This window comes from Myzus persicae, unplaced genomic scaffold (genome assembly GCF_001856785.1).
Source record: "Myzus persicae strain clone G006 unplaced genomic scaffold, MPER_G0061.0, whole genome shotgun sequence".
NCBI classification, from domain to species: Eukaryota; Metazoa; Arthropoda; class Insecta; order Hemiptera; family Aphididae; genus Myzus; species Myzus persicae.
Window position 1 is genome coordinate 267,559 of NW_019102620.1, and position 21,659 is coordinate 289,217.

At 28.6% G+C, this 21,659-nt stretch overlaps 1 protein-coding gene across 2 annotated transcripts; it reads right to left on the minus strand.

Moving 5' to 3' along the window:
* Positions 1-224: 224 nt before the first annotated feature.
* On the minus strand, positions 225-19,215 carry LOC111032777 (pre-mRNA-splicing factor CWC22 homolog). Of its 2 annotated transcripts, none has more exons than XM_022313233.1 (10): positions 18,663-19,215; positions 6,787-6,835; positions 5,857-6,079; positions 5,644-5,772; positions 5,399-5,587; positions 4,976-5,120; positions 4,766-4,909; positions 4,328-4,557; positions 2,845-3,103; positions 225-800 (listed from the first exon to the last, which is right to left on the minus strand). In XM_022313233.1, the coding sequence occupies exons 1-10, from the start codon at positions 18,718-18,720 to the stop codon at positions 739-741; spliced, it is 1,488 nt and encodes a 495-aa protein (XP_022168925.1). In that variant the 5' UTR covers positions 18,721-19,215; the 3' UTR covers positions 225-738. The 2 variants fall into 2 exon arrangements, with proteins under 2 accessions (XP_022168925.1, XP_022168926.1); XM_022313234.1 differs by having other exon boundaries at positions 679-813.
* Positions 19,216-21,659: the final 2,444 nt, after the last annotated feature.

Below are 21,659 nucleotides of genomic sequence, written 5' to 3' on the forward strand. Positions count from 1 at the left end.
ATCACAATTACCTACAGATTCATTAAGTTATTCAATAATTTCTAAACAATCTCATTCTAGTATTTAAATTTAAACACAAATAATAAGTTTTTTTTTACTTACACACGCAACAAATGAAATTAAATTGTAGGTCTTTTCAAAATTTATTTTGTACAAAAAGTTTAATATAAGGCCACATAAAAATGAAGGACAGGGTAAATAAAAAGTTGAAAAAGAATATTTTATTGAAGGTAGTAATAAACAATAAATAGGTTACATAAATTTTTTATAAAAAAGTTACAATGTACAAATAAGTGATGGAAATTGTGAATGAGAGGGGAGCGCATTGAAAGATGAATTATTCTTTAAAAATTGTCAAAAAATAACCTAAAAAATTAATGTCTTCCAATAAAAAACTTTTTATATTAAGTACTTAATATTGCATTATACTGCAGTAAATACTTGATAAGGAATAATTTTAAGTACAATGATAATTTACAAATATTTTTAATTAATGGTTTAAAATCGTAAAACAAATGTTAATAAATCCTATCACAATGAACAAATAGAAGATTAATTATTATTTGAAGATTAACAAAAATAAAATCCTGTCATAATATAAAACACTTTTTATATTAATTACTATTTAACTATACTGCAGTAATTATTAAAACAAAGGTTAATTATAATTACAATGATTATTAAAAAAAATTTTGTATAAATTGTTCGTATACATGAAACAAATATTAGTAACTCCTATTATAATCGATCAGAAGAGCGTAACTCCAGTAGTTCAAGATGAAATCTTAATTGGGTAAGAGCTTCAAATAGTTCCTGAAAATTAAAATAATATATTATTAATCATTGAATAGTTTTTTTATAATCTAAAATCTTAAGAGGATATCAACGTACCATTTGTTTTCTCCCTCCAACACAAGAGCAACATACCAAATTTACATTCAACTGAATCAAACCCTATGTTTTTATTTTTAATATTTAAGTGAATTCAATTAATATCAAACTTTAAGATAAGAACATAACCCATGTTTCTAAATTAGCTTTTAAATAATATTTTAATTTTTGTATAAGTTTAAATATTGTATAAAAGCCGAGGTAGGGACACAGGTAATGTTATTAGATTTAAGTTCGATAATAAGTGAATTCACAGAGTTGGTTAACAAAAATATGCTGAGAGAAAACGAATAGTGAGCTGACACCTTTTATTCTACTTTTAGTTCTGATCAGAGGTGTAAAAATTAAGAATAAAATAATCATATTATATTTGTTGAGATGTATTTCTTTTATACTTATTAGTTAATTTTAAGAAAAAAAGGTTATTAATATGAGTAGTTATAATGTTTATGTTTCTATTATTTCATTTAACAGATTAATGAGTTTTAAATTGTCTTAATAGTTTATTGTGTTCGTATAACACAGAAATAATAAAAAAAAATGTTTATATTTTTTTTACACATTTATGTATTTTTTATGGACAAGAGAAAAAAATATCTGGTTTTTAAGTGCTTAAAATGTGAGTATTTTGTAAATATATTATACTAATATAATTTAATTTTTAGTTACTAAAATTAATTACATTTTTTAAAAATTATTTGTTAATTACGTTTAAAAATTGCTTTAAGAGGACGTGATACCCGCATGAGTTGTCTCCGTCTTACAAGTGCGTAACATGGCAAATTTTACGCTCAGCAGAACACGTGTAGCTCCGTTAATTTAAAAATTAGTGCGAATTGACCTCTTAAAAAATCTAAAGGTAAGATTATTATCTAGTCAACCTCATAGGTTTTTTATTATATTTTAATTTTAACGCAAGCTATGAGTATTTTAAAATTGTAAATTTTTTATACATCTTAAATGTGTACACATATATTTGTTAAAAATTAAACTTACATATTAAAGCATAGGTATTTTGAACAATTCATAATTGATTAGTTGTGCATGAAAAAAAAAACATATAATTTTAATATATTTTAATTGCAATTAATATTGTAGACAAATATAATTAATTATAGCAAGTCATCCAAACCAATATATAATTTGGAATCATATTTGTGTAAAATTCCTCTTTAAACACTTATTTAGAGAGTTGATAAGACCAAACACTATTTGAATGATATGTTAACATCTTATGTTCAAAATTCAATAAAAAATTCATTAGCATAGTGCGCAACTTGGTGGCGAAATGTCTAAAGGAGGTGACATCCTCCTTAAACATAGACATTAAATTATGAAATAATTATGATAATGATCAGATCACCAATTATATATTTATTATTTTTTGAAATTGGTTAATTATTATCCTTTTTATTTCCAAGAAATGTTCACTGGAAACAAAACGCTTTCAATCCAAGTACCCAATCACGTAATGATAGGTTGTATAGTAGAAGTGGAAATGTTGGCAATTGTTTCCGGTATGTTTGTTACATACAATGATTTCATGGTTTCATCACAACAAAAATAAGTTTGTTCATATCCAAAAACTCATTTCAAATTTCTTTCACAAAGCAAGTTGCGTGGATCAAGTTTGGATAGAAAATATTTAGGGCTACTCCAGTTTTGGTGGAGCACATAAATGAGATACACCGAAAACACGATAAGGTATAGGTATCATACAATGATGGCAGTAGAAACTCGTCTGGTCAGATATATTTTTATACATTTAAATCAGTTTTTACATGAAAGAAATTCAAATGCACATAATCCACAGAGTAATAATCATTATAATTATTTTGAGTACCATTTAAATATGACTTTCTAGATTTTTTTTTGATATCACGAGAAAATTACTGTGGCCCTCAAAGTTTTTAAAAAATTATATTATTAAAAGAATAAATTAATTTTACTTACAGATTTTTTTTTTCCAATTTTTTCTTCTGTTATTGAGTTCTTGATTAAACATTTTAGAATAGCTATGCTTAGGATAAATAGATCTTCCACGCAGTAAGACAGAAAGTGGACATGGTATTAAATTTAAATATGCTATATGAGCAAAATATTTTGCAATAATTTCTGCTCTATTTGATGCAAAACTGTCACTAGTGACATAACAATATATAAAAGTAATTTTTATCATATCTGCAAAACTCTTATTCAAACAACAAAATTCCTAAAAAAAATTAAGTATTATTGAGACAAAAATAACCTGAAAAGTGACATAGTTTATATATTATATTATGTTATCTTTACTACAGTAAAACTTCCATGTAATGGTCACCAAAGAGATCAAAAATAATGACTACTATTTAGAGGTGGTTGTCCTACAGAGATGACTGTATTAATAGAAGTACAATACTTCCAGATGAAAGCTATATATGCTGTTTGTCAAGAGACTTAGACCCTTTTGAGCAAACAACTGACGGAAATATGGGAACTCTGTTAAATATCCCCACTTTACGATTAAAATTATTTTGTACACGTAGTAAGTTTGAAAAATGTCCGTGTCGGCTATTATAATAATATGCTACGTATTATACCAATGATAATAATACAATAATATTATATTATTAAGTCCATACAACACATTTTTGTTATTAATTATTTGAAAAATAACACGAAACGAGCTCGAACATATGAATTAAAATCACTATAAAATGACACTGTAATGCATGGCCCGAATTCTGAGTAAAAAGTGGTGGGGATTGACGAGTTTTTGACAGAGTATAAAGCCCATAAAAGAAACCAAATACATACACAATAATATGCACATACTACAAAAGGTATTTATGACAAAAGTCATTCACTTATATGTATGTATGAACAATTTAAAATTTAAAAGTTGTGTATATTATAAGCATGCACATATTAAAATTAAAAAAATTGAGTAACATTAATTCTCCCTATTCCAAATCTGCGAGAGCATGCACACTCACATTTTATTTTTTATAATATTCTAACGGCCTTATTATTCTGCTGCAGTTAGATGTTTTTGTTTGGACAAAACAAATATCAAGCACTTCAAAACTGTTGATCTACACTGACAACAAATGAAACATAATAAAATACAAAGATCTGGCTTGTTCATAGTGCTATTGTGAAAATTAAATAAGATAACTATAGTGCCATAAATAATAAGGGCAAACCATACACATATATAAATTTTCTATTATAATTTGACCGTTATTTAGAGTTATATAAAGGTATTAATGTATTATTAACCGTTAATGGAAGTTTTAATGTGTTATGTAATAAATGATAAAGAAAATTTAAAATTAATGATTTTCATACTTTGGGAATATCTATAATCATTTATAGAGCTTAAAAGAAACCTTTCAAATTAGTAAAATACATAAATTTGATTTAAAAAGCTATGGTATCTAAATTAAATTTTTACTTTTGTGATTAGACCATATTTCGGTTCATACGTTGCTTGTTCACAACATATATCCAATAGTGAAAAATATAAATCCATGTCACCTTGACAATGTTTTGCAATTTTTGGTACAAGCTCCGCACAATTCATTGAGTTTATAAGGCTTATAACTTTTTTTAGACACATTTTTTTTAATGATAACATGTTTTTGTCTTTTTCTATGTCATTAATATATTTCATTACTTCGATCACTAGAAAAATAATATCACTGATTAAAGTTAAAAAAATAATTTAGACTTGTTTTATATTCCCTGTGAATATGCAAGCCATGAGTACAAATTATGAAAATAAATCAGTTTGAGTTGAAAGCCCATTTAAAATATAATTATGCAAAAAGAGTAGTTTTTAAATTTGATTTATAGTATAATAAGCTAATATTTAGATTAAAAAGGGTCTTACATTCTTTTTCACCATCAAATTGATTATTAAAATCATTTACAGATTCCAATTCACTTTCTTCTTCATTATCATATCCTTGTAATGTTAATACTAAATTCTTATACATTTCTTCATTAAGTTCGAATTCGGGATCATAGCGGTAACCTTCATTGCAATTAATATAAAATTTAAGTTTTAATTTTAATTTTAAATATATATAATATATATTACCTATTTTATTTGATTTAGTAGATAAAATTGAGTGTATAGATACACAATGAGCGACTTGACACTCATTGGCTGGTACTAAATCAAATTGTTGAAACTTAAATCCATTTTTTTGTAATTTCAATATCTTTTTCAGTTCATTTGCATCCTAAAATTAGATGAATTATTTATATTAAGAATAAAAAAAATCTAATAAACCTCAGTAGTTAGTTAGTAGGTACTACCAGTACAAAATTTATGCAAACATGGAATGTAAAAATATTTTCAAAAAGTAAAAAAAAAATGTTTTAAACATTTTTTTCTTTAAAGGTACCAACAATCATTTTTATAACAAATTTTAAGACCCAAATACGAATAGCATGAAAATGGTAAAAATAAATAAATATACTCTGAACTAATAAATAACATAAAAACAATATTATTTACCTCTTCGTAAAGTTCTTCATTATTCAACAATTTGCATACCCGATCAAATACTACATTCAAAGTATCTTCATGGATTTGGCTTAATTTTTTACCACATACTTCCAAAATTACAATAGCTATTTTAATAGCTAATGAATCTCCGCAATGAAAGAAAATTGTTAATAATTCTACTGCCACTTTTTCATCAGCCTAAAAATAAACTTAATCAAGAACTGCACATTTTTCAAAATTAATTAAAAACTTACAACCCCATGGTTAACCAAATGTCCAATGAACATTGTAGAAGCTATACAATCTGATACTACATTACTAAAATAAGAACTTTTGAAGTTCTTATAACATCTTTTCAAAACTAATTCTCCTACTTCTGGAAGCTAAATACATAAGAAAGTGAACTTTTACAAATCAATTATATACGATAAATTTATTGAATCAAATCATATTACTAAAACACTAACTACAAGGTTTATGACAGAAATTAAAGTTGCATAAACATGAGTATCTTTGGTTGAAGTCAGTTGTTTTTGAATAATAAGCTGAGAAAACATATTATTAGCTCTTTTCATATTTAGCTGTAATAACTCTTTTTGCACAGTTCCAATATTAACACCATTAACTTTGTACACTAAGTAAAAAACTGCCACATGCAATTTATTCCAGGCAGTTCTCTGATAAACATCTCTAGAAAATTGAAAAAAAAACAAATTAATATTTTTTTTGTTTGATAAATTACAAAATATACATCAACTAACTAAAAAACTAAACATACTTCTTAATTGTTATTTTTTTAAGATTAATATATTAGAAAAATCTTTATTAAACTGGATAACTGTTTAATTTAGTTAGTTATTTATATACCAAATACTTATACATCTTATTTTTGTTAAATAATAATTTTGTAATTTTGAATTTTATAATTTGTATACTTTATTATAAATACGTCACTACATCAGTGATTCATCCTTATTTTAACATACAATAAATCAGTAATTTTTTTATTACAAAGCTATAATTAGTGGCAATACCAAGTATTTCATCATAATTTTTTTTTAAAATGGGCCAAATTTAATTTAAGCTTTCAAAAACATGAATTTGAATTTTATTCAAACTTTCATACTTTGACCTAATAAATTTTTTTTAAATGTAACGGTTCAAAAGTTAACCATTCCTACTTTCTTTAGCAATATGGTATTCAAAAATTATGTATTTTTTAAATATTCCAAAAGATTATAAAAGAAGCATTGTGGCATCAAAAATTTACATATTTATTTATTAAATACATCTAAAGAAACCTAAGATAAATTATATCATATAAATATTTTTCATATTATAGCTCTTATGATATATTTTTTTAATTGACAAAAATAATTATGAAATATAACAGTTACCTTGATTTATCTATAATTCCTTGCTCGTCAATATCATCTGAACTTGTCTCTGTAAAGTAAATTTCATGATTATAATACGGTTTTTAATTTTATATATTTTTGTAGTTAGTACAGAAAAATATAATGGCAAATCAATAAATGTAAATTTTACATATGAAAATTGATAATATAGATCCTGTTTAAAATTATGATTTTATAGATAATTAAGGAAACAGAAGGCTATATATTTTAATCATATAACAAAACTAGGGCCTCAAAAGATAATCAACTCCTGCAACACACAATATTTTTACAAATTTTGATGAAAACTCATAAAAAATATTAAATTTACTATAAATGAACAATGCAGTGAGCAATCTATATTATTTATAATGAATGCTATTAGCTAAAAATATTTTATTAAAATAAGTACAACCATAAATAAATATTTTTAAGAAAATACTATACCTAATATATACTACCTAAAAAGGATAAATTGTATGGTCATATTTAAAGTAGGTTATGATTCAATAGCTAAGCCATAAATAAAAAATTTAACTTAATATATTTCAAAAACAATAAATGACTATTAAGAACTAACAAAATATTTTTTTTAAGTTTTCATAGTCCTTAAAAATGCTTTTTTAAATAACTTAAGTATTTATGGTTTTAAAAAAATGGTTCTGGGTCAATCAACCGACAAATTTCACTTTTAATTTATATTCTTATATTTAAAATCTGTGCATAATGTATATTATTGACTAGGTAAATAATACATTTTTTTAATAATATTGTGCAGTAATAATATTTAATGATAAAAATAGTCTCATAGTAAATAGCAATGGCTAATTAAATATAATTTAATCGGGGACCCATGTCAAATATTGCTGAACATTTTTATAATGTATAGTTTTTTAGTTTTCAAATATGGGTTTCACTCAATTTTAATAATTTGTATAATAAAAAACACAGGTGAGAATCACTAATAGTTAAGTATACCAAGAGCTTTTATTTCCGAATATAAAACATTAATCATATATTTTAGGGAAGAGGAAGATCTTACAGTAGTGAATACATTTTGTAAATTGGTGACACATAGACTTTTCCAAAGGATCAACCCGTGGAACTGTTAGGAATCAAATTGACTCCATGCTTATTCCTTTGTACATTCCTAAAAGATTCTATAATAGTTGTTTAAGAGTTAAAACATATTTTGGCACAGACATTGAGTCAGATATAGTCGGGAAATTTAGAGTGGGACTTCAAATATGTAAAAACCACAGCAAACAAGCAAATGAGACATGAGAGCATTCATGAAAAAAGAACTACTCAAAAAAGGTTAAGAAAGCTATATCTAAGGAAAGTGGTAGGGCGCAACTAATACTTTAAGGAAAAATAGAAGGTAAGAGAAATATTGAAAGACGAATGACATCGCTCAAAAATCTCTGAGACTCATTTGGTACAACAACAAATTAATTTTTTCATAGGTTAATAAATAGTTCATTGCTAAAAAGAGAAACAACATTCAACATGATTTCCAACATCCAAAATGGATAGAAACTCTAAGAAGAAGAATTAAATATTAGTGTAATACAAAATTAAATCAAACATCAAGAACTTGAAGAGTAAAATTGAAAGTATTTTAATAGATTAGAATTACCTAATTAATAGTTAAATTATTAATGTACAACATTTAAAAAATGTAAGGAGTCGCACTAATATAACTGTATATCAGCATTATTTTTTCTGCATAATATGAAGACTTTAGACTACCTATTACTCTTCAAAACATTTAAATGTTTTACACTAATCTGTGAGTATTATAAGGTTACAAGTTTGACGGATGATAAATAATTCTGTAGGTACCAATGTACTAGTACATATATGAAGTTATCTATAAAAAAATGTAAAATTTTTATGTCAAATGAATATTTTGTAGAGTTCGTAATAAAATACCTAAATGGGGGTCTCCAAACTTGTTTATTCAAGAGCTATAAAAAAATTAAAAATATATTTGAGGGTCAAAACACATGGGTATACTAATTATAACACAATTAAGGTCGTCAAAATAAAAAATAAGTAAATAAAAGTAAAAAACTAAGTATAGAGTATAGAACTCTAAACCTAACCTTTTCTTATAATACAATTTTATAATACATAATTTTTTACTTACACTAAATAGTATATATTTTTGGTTTTTAGTTTGGCATCTTAATTTCATTTTTCGAATATAACTATGAAAGTACCTACATTTAAATATACTTTGTATGTTATTACAAATATGAAATAATCTCTACCGATGGAAATATGGAATTATTATATAGCAAGGACTACCACTTGCCAGCTATTTCATTAGACTCGGATGCGAGGTTAAGACTAATCCAAATAAGCGATGAACACGGAATTTCGATAAAAAACAAAACTAAAAAATGTGTTGAATAAAAATAAAGGCCATCAATTGATGATAAAAATTTCCAACATTTTATGGGCAGATGAAGAAATTTTTAAAGGATTACCCAAAGATATAAACATTAACGATTTAACGTATTTTAAGTACGCGCCGATCATTTAAGTGGACGTTGAAGTTTTTTTTCTGCATACAAAAATATATTGACCGATAATCACCGTGCATTCAAATTTGAGAACGTAAGAAAATGCCTTATCATACAGTGCAATAATTATTCGTAAAATTACGAAAAAAATAATTTAAAATGATCCTACTTATATTTTTTTTTGTGTTACAGATGAACATGAAGGCAATACAGATGACTAGATCCCCAACAAAAACATAACAGTGAAAAAAGGCCAAGTTCCAAACTCCTTCCCAAAAAAGTCGGCCTATCTAAGTAGTGAAATCTATATTGTGGCCAAGTCTGCTATTTTTTAATTCATAACCTCAATGCAATCCTACATTAAAGAACAACACTTCTCTTTTATTTGTATTGTTTAACACTTGGTCAGTTTCTGAATGAGGAATAAACTAGACTTGGCCGCAATGTAGATACCACTACTTACTATGATTCGCTGTCTTTTTTGAGAAAAAATCTAAACCTTTTACTTTTTTCTGAATCTTCTTCTCCCCATCACCCTCGTAAGTCGTAAGTCATAAGTGAGCACATTCGATAATGATGTTTTATTCCTCATTCTATTTATCCCTCATTTTATTTATAACTTAGCTATGTTTATTGATATTTGTATATAATTGTAAGGGGGATGCATAATTTTCGATAAAATAAGTGGAGGAATGGAAAATGTCGGTGCATCCAAATTGCGTGTGAAAAAAATAAATATAAATTGGGATGTCCAAATTGCATGCCGTCTCTTTTAGGGAAATGTCTGAATAAAATGACTAAATAACTAACTTTTCCACTGAAGGAACGGGCTTTATGTTACATTACCATACAATATATACATATTGTAGAAGACGACACTGTGGTCTGTGAATAATAAATATTAAATAGGTAACACTACTGTAGTTTATGGTAATCAAAGAAATGTATTTTACATTTTTACATGGTATTTCAAATAAATAATAATATTTTTAATTTTGGTTTGATATTTCAAGCATAGAATATTATATTAATAAATACAAATATTTTAAAATACAATATTAATAAATAGTAAACTAATACAGACGACAGTTCCAAATAATAATCATAATCGATAATAGAAAAGCTCGCATAAGACTCCGACAATTAAACAATAGCAGATATTGATCAGTTTAAAAGAAAAAATTAAAATAGCTCCGTTATTCAAATATTATAACAGTAGAAACTGGGCACTTTTATGTTGATGATAAAACGACACGTTAGATATCTTGCGATTCGACCATTAGATAGTTGGTTGATGGCATTTCCTGGACCTTGTACTTACACAAGCGATAGAAAAAGGGGATCAACGCTATCTTATCGATAGGAGAGGACTAGCAGAGATTAGGCCTATATAGTTGAGACCCAGGCACCCAATATTCAGACGTGATTTGTTAAAAAGAGTCCAAGACTCTGAAAATATTCAACTACACAAAAAATATTCAAACAGTTTTACGTTCGCAATCATGCTAATAATGATCAGATTGACTTGTACTATTTACAAATTGTCTTTCATCACCTTGTACAATTCAACATCTGTAAGAGGAATCGCTACAGTTTGGCGCAGTCGGAAAGTCCTCTGAATAACAACAGGGAGCTTTAAGTCAAAGAAATTTTTCTAAAAAGTTTAAAATTTTTTTTTTTAATTTTTAACTTCACTAATTTCCATGGAAATAATTCATTTGAACCACCATTGGAGGACTGACCTTCAAATAACTTCGAAAAAAAAAGAATCTACAGTAAAACGCCAGCTAAGCAGATTAGTACAAGAGACAACATGAACACTTAAGCCGCAGTAATGTAAGTTGTAGTTTATATTGATTATTGTGTTTAGTTTTGAGCAATTATATTTTTAAGTCACGTCTCTTTTGGACTTGTATGTCCATCGTATAAATTTTTGGAGAAGGTGTACATATATATATGTTAACTACTCAAAGAATGAAAGAAATAATACAGTAGGGTGATATAAATATATATATAGGAAATAAATAAATGTAATGAATAACTGAGTTTAAAAGAGGAAATAATTGTGTTGAAAATAAAGAGGAATATATTAATATAATAAAACGCACATTATTTGAGAGAATATGAAATAAGGAAATTTGTATTGGAATAAATTACAAAGGATAATAAAGTTGGAAGAGGGGAGTAAAGTGAATCAATGCTCGAACTATCACTATTAAAAAAATCAGAGATCGTTTGGTAACGATAATACTATCTAAAACGTGGGTATTCATAAAAGAGACAGATATATAGATGTAAGGAACCAGGTTATTTTAGGAAGAGGAGTAGATCTTATACATTGGAAGAGGCCCACGGAATAATATGTTGGAGCAGCCATGACAATCCAAAAGGTATGTCAAGTATAGCGCTGATGTGCAATGTCTCGTAGAGATATTAATGGAAGACAGTGCATGGAATATTTCAGAAAAACCATTAGTATAAGCAGGGGTCAAAGTGGGAGGGGGCGCAAGAGGACTCAGTCCCCCTAGCTCTGACGGCGGTTAAAAGGCGCCCCCTTTAACAAATTAGGATTTTATACATCAGACATAATATATAAAATTATATAATATGGAATGCTTAAAACTATATGGAGACATTAGTCCCCTCTGGAATTTTTTTCCACTTTAAACCCTGAGTATGAGAGTATATCAATGACGTAGCACAAAGTGACGACGTTTCAAAAGTGGGCGTTCCAGAGAACCGAAAACAATTAATCACGTATAAAAAACTGGTAGTATAGCAAACGAATTTTACAAAAACAATCCAAACTTTAGAGTAAATCAATGGAATAGATTCGAAACGGGTTGTATTTCAAGAATTAAGGGTAGATCAAGGCATAGGTCAGATTAACATATATCATAAGGCATGTTACTATAAATTAAGTATTCTAACCGCACAAATAAAAAACCGATATTAATATATTAACAGAAGAAGACACAACGAAGCAGGTGGGCGTTACGGCCATTTTTTATTCCAATGAGCAACCATTGAGACTGACGGGAGACGAAACAATAAAAGAATTATAAATGTACGAACAAATGGCAGAAACAGCACTAAAATGAGTAAAATGCTTTAAGGCAACTAAAGAAAGAACGCGGGCTTTTCCGGACTATAAAAAATGGTTTAATCTCTTATTGGATTGTGATAATAGAATTTCATATTTAAAAATGCCAGATACGCGAGAAAAATATATAACAGGGACAAATGTACGAATCAATAGGTTATCTACAATTATATTATATCTATCCAAAAATAACGGGGAAGCCACCACAGGACCTTTCAGGAAGAAACAGGGATTAATAAATGTTATAGGATCCGCTATGAAAACGTTATTTAGAGTATGTGATGACGATTGTGCGAAGGAAGCAACGGAACAAATAGACAAAATAGAACATAGTAACGAAAAAATGATACATATAGGTACTTAATAATCAAATAACTGTCGTAAAATCAGCGATAACAGGTATTAGTAGCGCGTTAATTGCCCGTTCTGGGCAGAAGACAGACGGGAGATGGAGCAATGCATCGGCCGGCCACTACAACCTAATGATGTGCCGGATATCATCCTGGGACCGGAACAGGAGCTCCTCCCAGATGATGCATCCAGGAGGCGGCGTATCGAGGCGATGGCGGAGGGTCTGAGGTTGGCATTTGGCAGAATGGTGGAGGCGATTCTCGGGCGGAAGGAGGATGCAGAGCGGGTTAGGCAGGCGCGTTTTTTATTTGTGGGCCGAAGGCCGAATTCCTAGGGTGGTTAGAGGCCCCCATGTATGTATACTTTTTTGCTTGTTTGTGATGTTGTTTGGTGAATAAACGATACGGGTTCGGGTGGCAGTATTGTGCTAAACAGTTCCCACCCGTTCCCGGTTTCAGAAGGAAAAAAAAAAAAAGGTATTAGTAGCGCGTCTACTAAAATAAATAAATTGTATTCAGAATTGGGGGAAAAGCAGGGAAAGCTATATGCAAGAATTGAAGAACTGGCAATAATACACACACTTTGGAAACACTAATTTTAACAAACCGAAAACATAGTATTTTTACAGCACTGTTGACACAGTAATCTTATGAAACAACAACAATAAGCGCAATTATACTTGCAGCCAAAACAGAGGTAATACATCCTTTACTAATAACACCACATGAACTCGCTAAACATTTAACCGAAATTAAATTAAGCTTATCATTAAATTTAAATTTACCTATGGGAGAACCTATCCAAGCGAAATATACGAACTAAGTAAAATTACTAAAATGGCAGTTTTCTAAAGTGGAAATCAGATTGTTACTTTAATCAGAAAACCGCTGATACATAGGAAATAGAACTAACATTAAATAGTATTGTACAGATATTACAACCCGTAGAAACAAAAGTAAAAGGGGAAGTAGATGATAAACATAGTATAATTTTGAAGCCAGAATTCCAATATGTAGGAATAACTAGGAACCATCGACAGTATACCAGTTTCATGGAAACACAGTTATTACACTGTCCCGAAACAGAAATATTTCCAATTTGAACTGAATTCCAACCAATCCAATCCAGCATGAACCTAAATATCAACCATGTGAGGTATCATTTTTTGAAAATTAGGACCAATTACCATGTGAATGAACCTAACCATTGATGCGTGAAGTGAGAATAATAATATTATCAAAAAATATACTTCATAAATTTAAGTATTTAAAGGTACAACACATGGTGAAACATCAACAATTACATGTTAGGGAAATAAAGAATCCTATATAGAAAAAATTAAAAATCAAGGTATAATAAAATTAAATCAAGAATGCAGGGTATACACAAGAGACATTATATTAAATCCGGGCGCGTGTAAATTCCGCGGTTCTAGGTCACTTTGTACGGTCGGTTAAAAAGGTACATTGCAGAACGCGGACACTTTGTACGGTAGGCTGAAAAGGTATATTATTATAATAATAATTATTATTAATATTATCATTATAATTCCGCCCGAAAATGGTAAATTCCGCCCAAAATGAACTACAGGTAAAATAAGGTACATGTAAATTCCGCCCGAAAAAAGTACAGGTAAAGAAACATACATGTAAAATCCGCCCGAAAAAATGTATTACTGTTAATAAACAAATTTGTGAAAGTGTCTTATTAATCATATTATTACCAGTGGTGTATTGGTACGGATACGCGGGTATACGCCGTATACCCGTCAGCAGATTTTCGATTTTCAGCGTATACCCAATGTAAAATATCATTTTACGGGTATACGCTCTTAAAATAACTCGAAAACCAATTATTCATAGGAAAAATTGTTATTTTAATATAATAATGAATTTTAAATTAAATTTATTAATAACATTTTGAAAAATAGATGTTATTAAAATATTATGTAATATTACCAATATGGAGTATGAATGCTCAGTCCATGGTTCTCAACCTGTATTATGTCATTTATAAATTATAACGCGCGGCAAATGTGTTTCTTGCGATGTTATGTTTTTGTAACCACTGATGTTATTAAGTGTTTATCAGGCTATGGCCAATTAAATGGTTTATGGTGTTTATTTATAGATTTATTTATAAATTATTGTTACTGCAATAATGGGTATTTTCCTTCTTGAATCTTGCTATTCGAGTTTACGACTTATTGTACTTATCGTAGTATCGTTTGACAAAGAAGAATGAATACTAGTCGGTTCCATTGATGATCAGTGTTAATTTTAATATTATTATATTAGTAAAAATACTGAAAATTTAATAAAGAAATAAAATAAAAATAATATAATATAAGAGATTAAGTCACCTAATTATTGTAATGATTATTGACTACGAGCGAAGCGAGAAAATTTTTTTTTGGTAGATTATACATATTTTATTAGTGCGTATACCCATAAATATATTTACCAATACACCACTGATTATTACTGACATAACATAGATTAAACATTATAATTTAGAAGTGAGTATTTAAATAAATATATATTTCACATATTAAGTCAATAATTACAACATAAATCATGTATAATCGTAAGAATAGTAATAATTATAAAAGTAAATATAACAATCATAATATTATAGTAAAATTAAATCATAATCAATAATTAGCACAATATATATAAAAGTATTAAAAATCGTAAAAATCATAGTAATAAATACGAGTCAAAATAAAATCATCATCAATAATTAGCACATATTATTATAAGTCGTGTATATTGTATAGCATATAAAATTGTTAAAAATTGTTAAAATAGCAATAATTATAATAATAAATACGAGTCAAAATATCACTTCCATACTATTTATTTTTTGTTCGTGTTCGAACATTTTGTGACTTCCCAATACTGTAAGTTATAACACGTGCTGCGTCGCGAAAAGTACGGTCGCGTCGTAGTCACGGAACGCTTAGTTTAAAACTAACTAACAACTTAACTATTTTTGTACCTGTATATTTTTCCGGGCAGAATTTACCATAGACCTTGTTTTTACCTGTTCATTTCGGGCGGAATTTACAATCTCCCATTAAACCCGACACAAGACATAAAATCAATTACTACAATAATTTTATAACACAAGCAGGGACAGGGAAGCTATCGATAATTCTCCCTAGACAAATAAAAAATGTAGAATTACCAAAAATAAGAAATAAATATCAATAAATCTCATAAATTAGACAACATGCACGGAATAGCGCATTCTTTAGATGAAGTACAGGATATGATAAATGACGAAATACATAGGCAGTCAGGGTATGTGGTAAATAATGACAGTCAATAGTTATTTCATTTATGCAATAATTGGATGATTAATATTACTAAAATATTACTATTCATATATATAACATACAAGTGTAGATCAAGCACTTGGGAAGCAGTTAGAACAAAATACAATCTAAACCCTATAAGTCAGAGTTAATTTAAGTAGAAACACCAATAATTATTGAGGAAAAAGATAAAAATCCACTTTTGGGGTTTACACCTAGAGCGGTGATACCAACAGCTCTACCAAGGATAAAAGATTAAAAAAAAAAAATGTAAATAAAATAAAATTATAGAATAAAACTTAGTTATAGTTAAACCTAACAATTAGAATAATAACATATGCAAATTAACCAGGCATGATGGTAAAAAAAAAAGAGAAGGAAAATATATAAACAAAAAAATTGATTAACAAAAAGAAATCACAAAAGTTTGTGACCATGGACTTTGAATTTTCCATTATTGATAGAACCAGCACGGTCCTGATATCCAAGGCCATGCCAAATAGTCTGGATCGTTTTAAAATTCCAAAACTCGAAGGGAGACCACTGGCTCTTACCAGTCAATGACGGGGTCAGACTTATGAAGAACCGGGAAGTTGTACTGGTGATAAAAGAGTATTCAAATGTAAAGAGGCTTTAAGAGATACATTAATAATACATGTTATATTATTTTAAATATAAAATGTTATGATTTTCTATTTAATTAACATTTTAGTATCCAACTAGAAAAGATAAGAGTAAAGAAAAGAAAAAAAAATAGAATAAAAAGATAAGAATATAAGAAAAATTATACTTAAATTAAATATATGGACATTTAATAAAACCTGATTGTTACTGAACTTGGAGAAGACCCACAATATAATATGTCAGAAAAACTATGAAATAACACATGAGCACAACCCAAGAGCAGACGTAATATTAACTACAGTAATCTATATTCGATTATGTATCCAAAACAAGAGTATGATAGACTAATACAGTATTTCTAAAAATTATAAAACAATAAATTTAAAAAAAAAAAATTAAACAAAAAAAGGGGAATTAAAGTAATGAAATAATGTATGTAGTAGGTACAACAGTCTGTTTTTTTCGAAATATGAAAATACAGATCGCAACTCATGTTAATTTAAAGGAGTGGTAATATGTGTTTTTATATGTCGAATCCAAAAACAACCCAATTGAACATTTTGAAGTATAGCAACGAATCATGACTTATATACGAGGAGTTGGGGTGTGAGAAAAATCGTTTAGTAGGAAACTTGGAAAATCTATAAAAAGTTAAGAGACAAGGATTCTTATAGTGAAAACGGAAAATTAACACAAAGAAAAGGAAGTAGAATAATCATTTTGAATTAGGATCAATGTTGTGACAATTTTTATTTTCTTATGGTCAATACATTGAAACTGTAATTAGTTTGATAAAATATTAAATCAAAGTAGAGGGGAATAAAAGAATAATAATTAATTCAAACAATGTTGGCTGGGACAATAACTTTTGAGAATATAAATAGTTGTCCATACAGTCAATACCACAGTCAATACTATGTCAATACCATTTACCAATTGAATAAAAAAAAAATCAACAATAACTAAGTAACCATTAATAGGAAATTGTATAAAATAAAAGGTAAATAAATATATATATATGCACACTGGAAAATATTATTTAAGTCGATAAAGTAGATTAATACTAAGTAAAAAAAAAATAACGGGTCAACACTATCTTGTCGATAGGAGAGGAGTAGAGGAGATTAGGCCTGTATAGTAGAAACCCGGGCACCCAACATTCATGTGATCTGTCAGAGTGAGTACGAGCACCTTCACACCAGCAGATTCTCTGAAAATATTCAACTACATAAAAAATATTCATTTATAAAAAAAAATTAATGGTGCATTATTAAATTATCCACTGCAGCTTAACAGTCAGTAAAACTTGTGCACAAGCTGTAGTTTGGAATTTTCTGTAATGGAACCATATTTATACTACAATCTATTAAATAACCATAACCATTTTTAATGTTGTTGGTATACAGCATACAACAATGATGCCAATATAATAACAAAAAAATTTGGTTCAATGGGCATTGGGCATAGTCTGCACCTTTGAGTTAAATCAACGATTAACTAGGAATGTGAATGCAATTATTATATAGGTATTCTACCAGATCCAGTGATAGCTGTTTAGGTTAAACATGTAAAAATAATTAAAATAACATTTCAATATTTACTAAACAAAATATGGTCAGTGATAAATAATTACTAAATGGACAGTTACACAACACCAACAACAATCCGTACGGATACCTTCATGGTTTACAACCATCAACATCCAAAACCCAATACATTTGTGTGGAAATACTATACAGTTACAGATTGCTATGAAATTACAAAACACTACATTGATAGGTATATGTACAGATGTTGAAAACGTCAGAAAACACACAAAAAAAAATTGAAAACTGTTGAACGCAGAAGAATTGTCTACGGTTGACATTGACCGCAGGTGTATTACGATCCTATTACAGATATTAACATTTTTATACGACAAAAATCGTCACCCACAAAATGTACATACCGGATCCTTCGTATTCCTCATCGCTACTGGTATACGAGCTGGTCGATGGACATTCCATTTTCGTCAGTCCGTGCAGAACGAATGCTGTGGCAATGATAGATTCACGTTTAACTCCGACCTTCGAAATAAAAACACACCGACTGAAGAGTGAAGAGTAACAGTTATCGATAACGAATAACGAATACAAAATAAGCGAAATGAAAACGTGCAAGACTGGAAAATGAAACTTTACGGTCGAGTACAGGCGCACCGCGCGAAGTGCAATAGCGGTCGACCGTCAATGGCGACTACTGAAGTACAGACTCGTCGGCGGGACAAGTAAGGGTTAAGCGTTGTTCGTCTGTCGAGTTCTGATACACTCGGAACTCACTCAACACATTTAACAATCAGAGTCACGAAATCAAAAACGGTTGTGGACCGGGAACAGAATATTAAGATACCAACGCTAAGCAATGACAACGACGCGGCGACCAACGGGCGGGACAATAACATAACAATGAACGAGACGACGACTGTGTACAACATATATAGTACGTCTGTAGTCAGAACGCCGAGTTCGCATTGTTCGCGACATCATTTTGAGGTTGCAACTGGTTTATCGTCAGTAGTTATGTTGGTTCACTGTTTGTGAAAATGCCGATGCCTATCGGCTATCGGTGCCCGAGCTGGCAGCTGTTGTAGTTCAGGGGGTTATGTAAATCCTTGTTCGATAACGGTTATCAGCTGCGGTTCGGCAGTTGAATTCCCGGGTTTTTTGCATCGTGTAAACCGTACGTCTGTTGTAATCTGTGCGACGCATATATTATATATTATATATCATAATATATTATATTCTTCACAATAATTTTTATCTTAAAATAAGGTGCTCACACGTTTTGATTCCTCGAACCTACGTGTTTCGTCTAGTCGAGAATGACGGCGCGTGTAGAACTGCTCGCTCGGACTTGATTCCGAAGTTATAGCCTTCGGAGTTCGCAAATTATTAGTCGTGACGCGCGTTATCAATGTTATCTGAACAAAAAATGCACTATGTATTAGCTGATGTTGCGTGCACCCTATTATTTTTTTTTTTTAATCTTCGGTCGACTGTAGGTACTTTTGATGCTAATTGCGAGTATTCAAAATGAATGTTCGGAACAAGTACCTATCTAGTTTAAAGGTTATAGCCATTTAAAGATGTTGATTTTAGTATTAAGCTCGCCCGTGGCACTAGGTAGTAGGTACACATAGCTGTGGTAACAAACCAGTCGGTCTCGATCTTTAAAGGAGTATTGGTCGATCGTATTAAATATTAATTAAGTACTAAAATAGTATAATAATAATTTACGTTTCAACAATGCCCAATGGTAGTACCCAATATCAACCAGAATTTAGTAGTGAGATGAATAAATTTTATTTATATTCTAAAAATGTTAGCAAATTTAGTTTCAATCAAGTCTATACAAATTATCTTCCCATTTCAGTACATACTAAAAAAGGGTAAAAATCATATTAAGATTATCCTTAATATTTAAAATGATATCAGGTACGATAGTCTACAAAACTATAATAAACAAAATAATATTTAATTTCCATACTACCTACTCATGAAAAATATAATCCATATTTGTCAAATTTCGTTTATAATTATTAATTATTAAAGGTTTATACGTCTTTTCATGTTTTTTCTTGTCATATTCTTTGCAATTAATAACAATGCATAATATTATTGAATTATGCTGAAATTAAAAAAAAAATAATTAAAAAAATAATGATGTTACATGCCATGTACGGCGTAATGAAAAACTAACAGGAAAATAAATGAAATCATTTTAATTGTCCTTTAATCGATATGGTCGTATGATAGTCATACTATGATGCCTCGTCACTGCAGCTAATAATTTCATTAAATTAATTCAGTTGCTGATTTTTTTTATCATTTATACTTCGATTTTGTAGTACCTACATGTATTATATAAATTAATAGGTGTACGAGTAATATAATAAGAGTATTTGCTTCTATTTGTATTTATTCAAATTCAACTAATCAACTAGGTAGGTATTTCTATACATCAAATGTTCAATGATATTGGTTTGAATAAAATTTTAATTACCTACTTAAAGTAGTTGGCAAATTGGAGTGTGTCATATTCATGTTCTCAATTGCAATTATTAAACATACTGCAGTGGCGTAATTTGGTCATGTTTTTTTGTGTGTGAGGGATGGGGGAGTGAAATGTTCGTGAATTTTGCATTTTTATCTATTAACCCACACAAAAACAAATTATAAATGTATGAAAATAAGAAAACAAATAATTCATAATATAATATAATATTTAAATATTCACATATTATTGATATAATGTAATATTGGACCGCTAAATGGTTAATTTTTGTACCTCAAATGCCAATATAATATAATAATATATTTGTGTAATAGTGTTTACAACAAAGTAATATTATTATCTTCGTTATGTAGAGCTCGTATTATTTCTATAAAATATACCTACCACAGTAGTGTTAAAAAAACTAAAAAAAGTAGGTACATCAATTTGGTAGGCTATATCCTGAGTAACAATAAGTTGAACCCCATTCGGTTCACCCGATTGAATGGTGCATGGAAAGTGCTAAGTTCAAGTAGTGCAAGTATTGAACTTGTAATTATTTTCTTATTTGTCATGATGCTACGTAAGTTCAAAAAGCTGATGTTCGACGGTTCAGCTAGTTAGGTCAGTGAATGTGAACTTCATATTTTTATTTGAAGGTCACGCAAATATTAAAGTATAAATATTGAACGTGTTTTTCTTATCAATATATGCCTACGTAATTTATTAATTTATTGCGCGCGCGTGTAGAAATTTCATTTTATTTTTATTTTAAATGAATAGTAAACAAATAGTTATTAAAGTAATCTTGATTCTTGATACAAGATTTTACAAAAAAAATCGATTGTTCCGCATCATTATGGAATGAGAATCAGAGGTTATTACGCCCAGCTTGAATATAAATTGTTGCTGT

What these genes read in the sequence shown, in the direction of transcription:
- LOC111032777 (XM_022313233.1), bottom strand. Translation starts at nt 18,720, where the DNA reads ATGGAATGTCCATCGACCAGCTCGTATACCAGTAGCGATGAGGAATAC. An exon ending in GGAATTATAGATAAATCAAG is followed by an intron (nt 6,080 to 6,786) that starts GTAACTGTTATA and finishes TCAATTTTCTAG; the next exon opens with AGATGTTTATCAGAGAACTG. An exon ending in AATATGGTCTAATCACAAAA is followed by an intron (nt 3,104 to 4,327) that starts GTAAAAATTTAA and finishes AATTTTTTTTAG; the next exon opens with GAATTTTGTTGTTTGAATAA.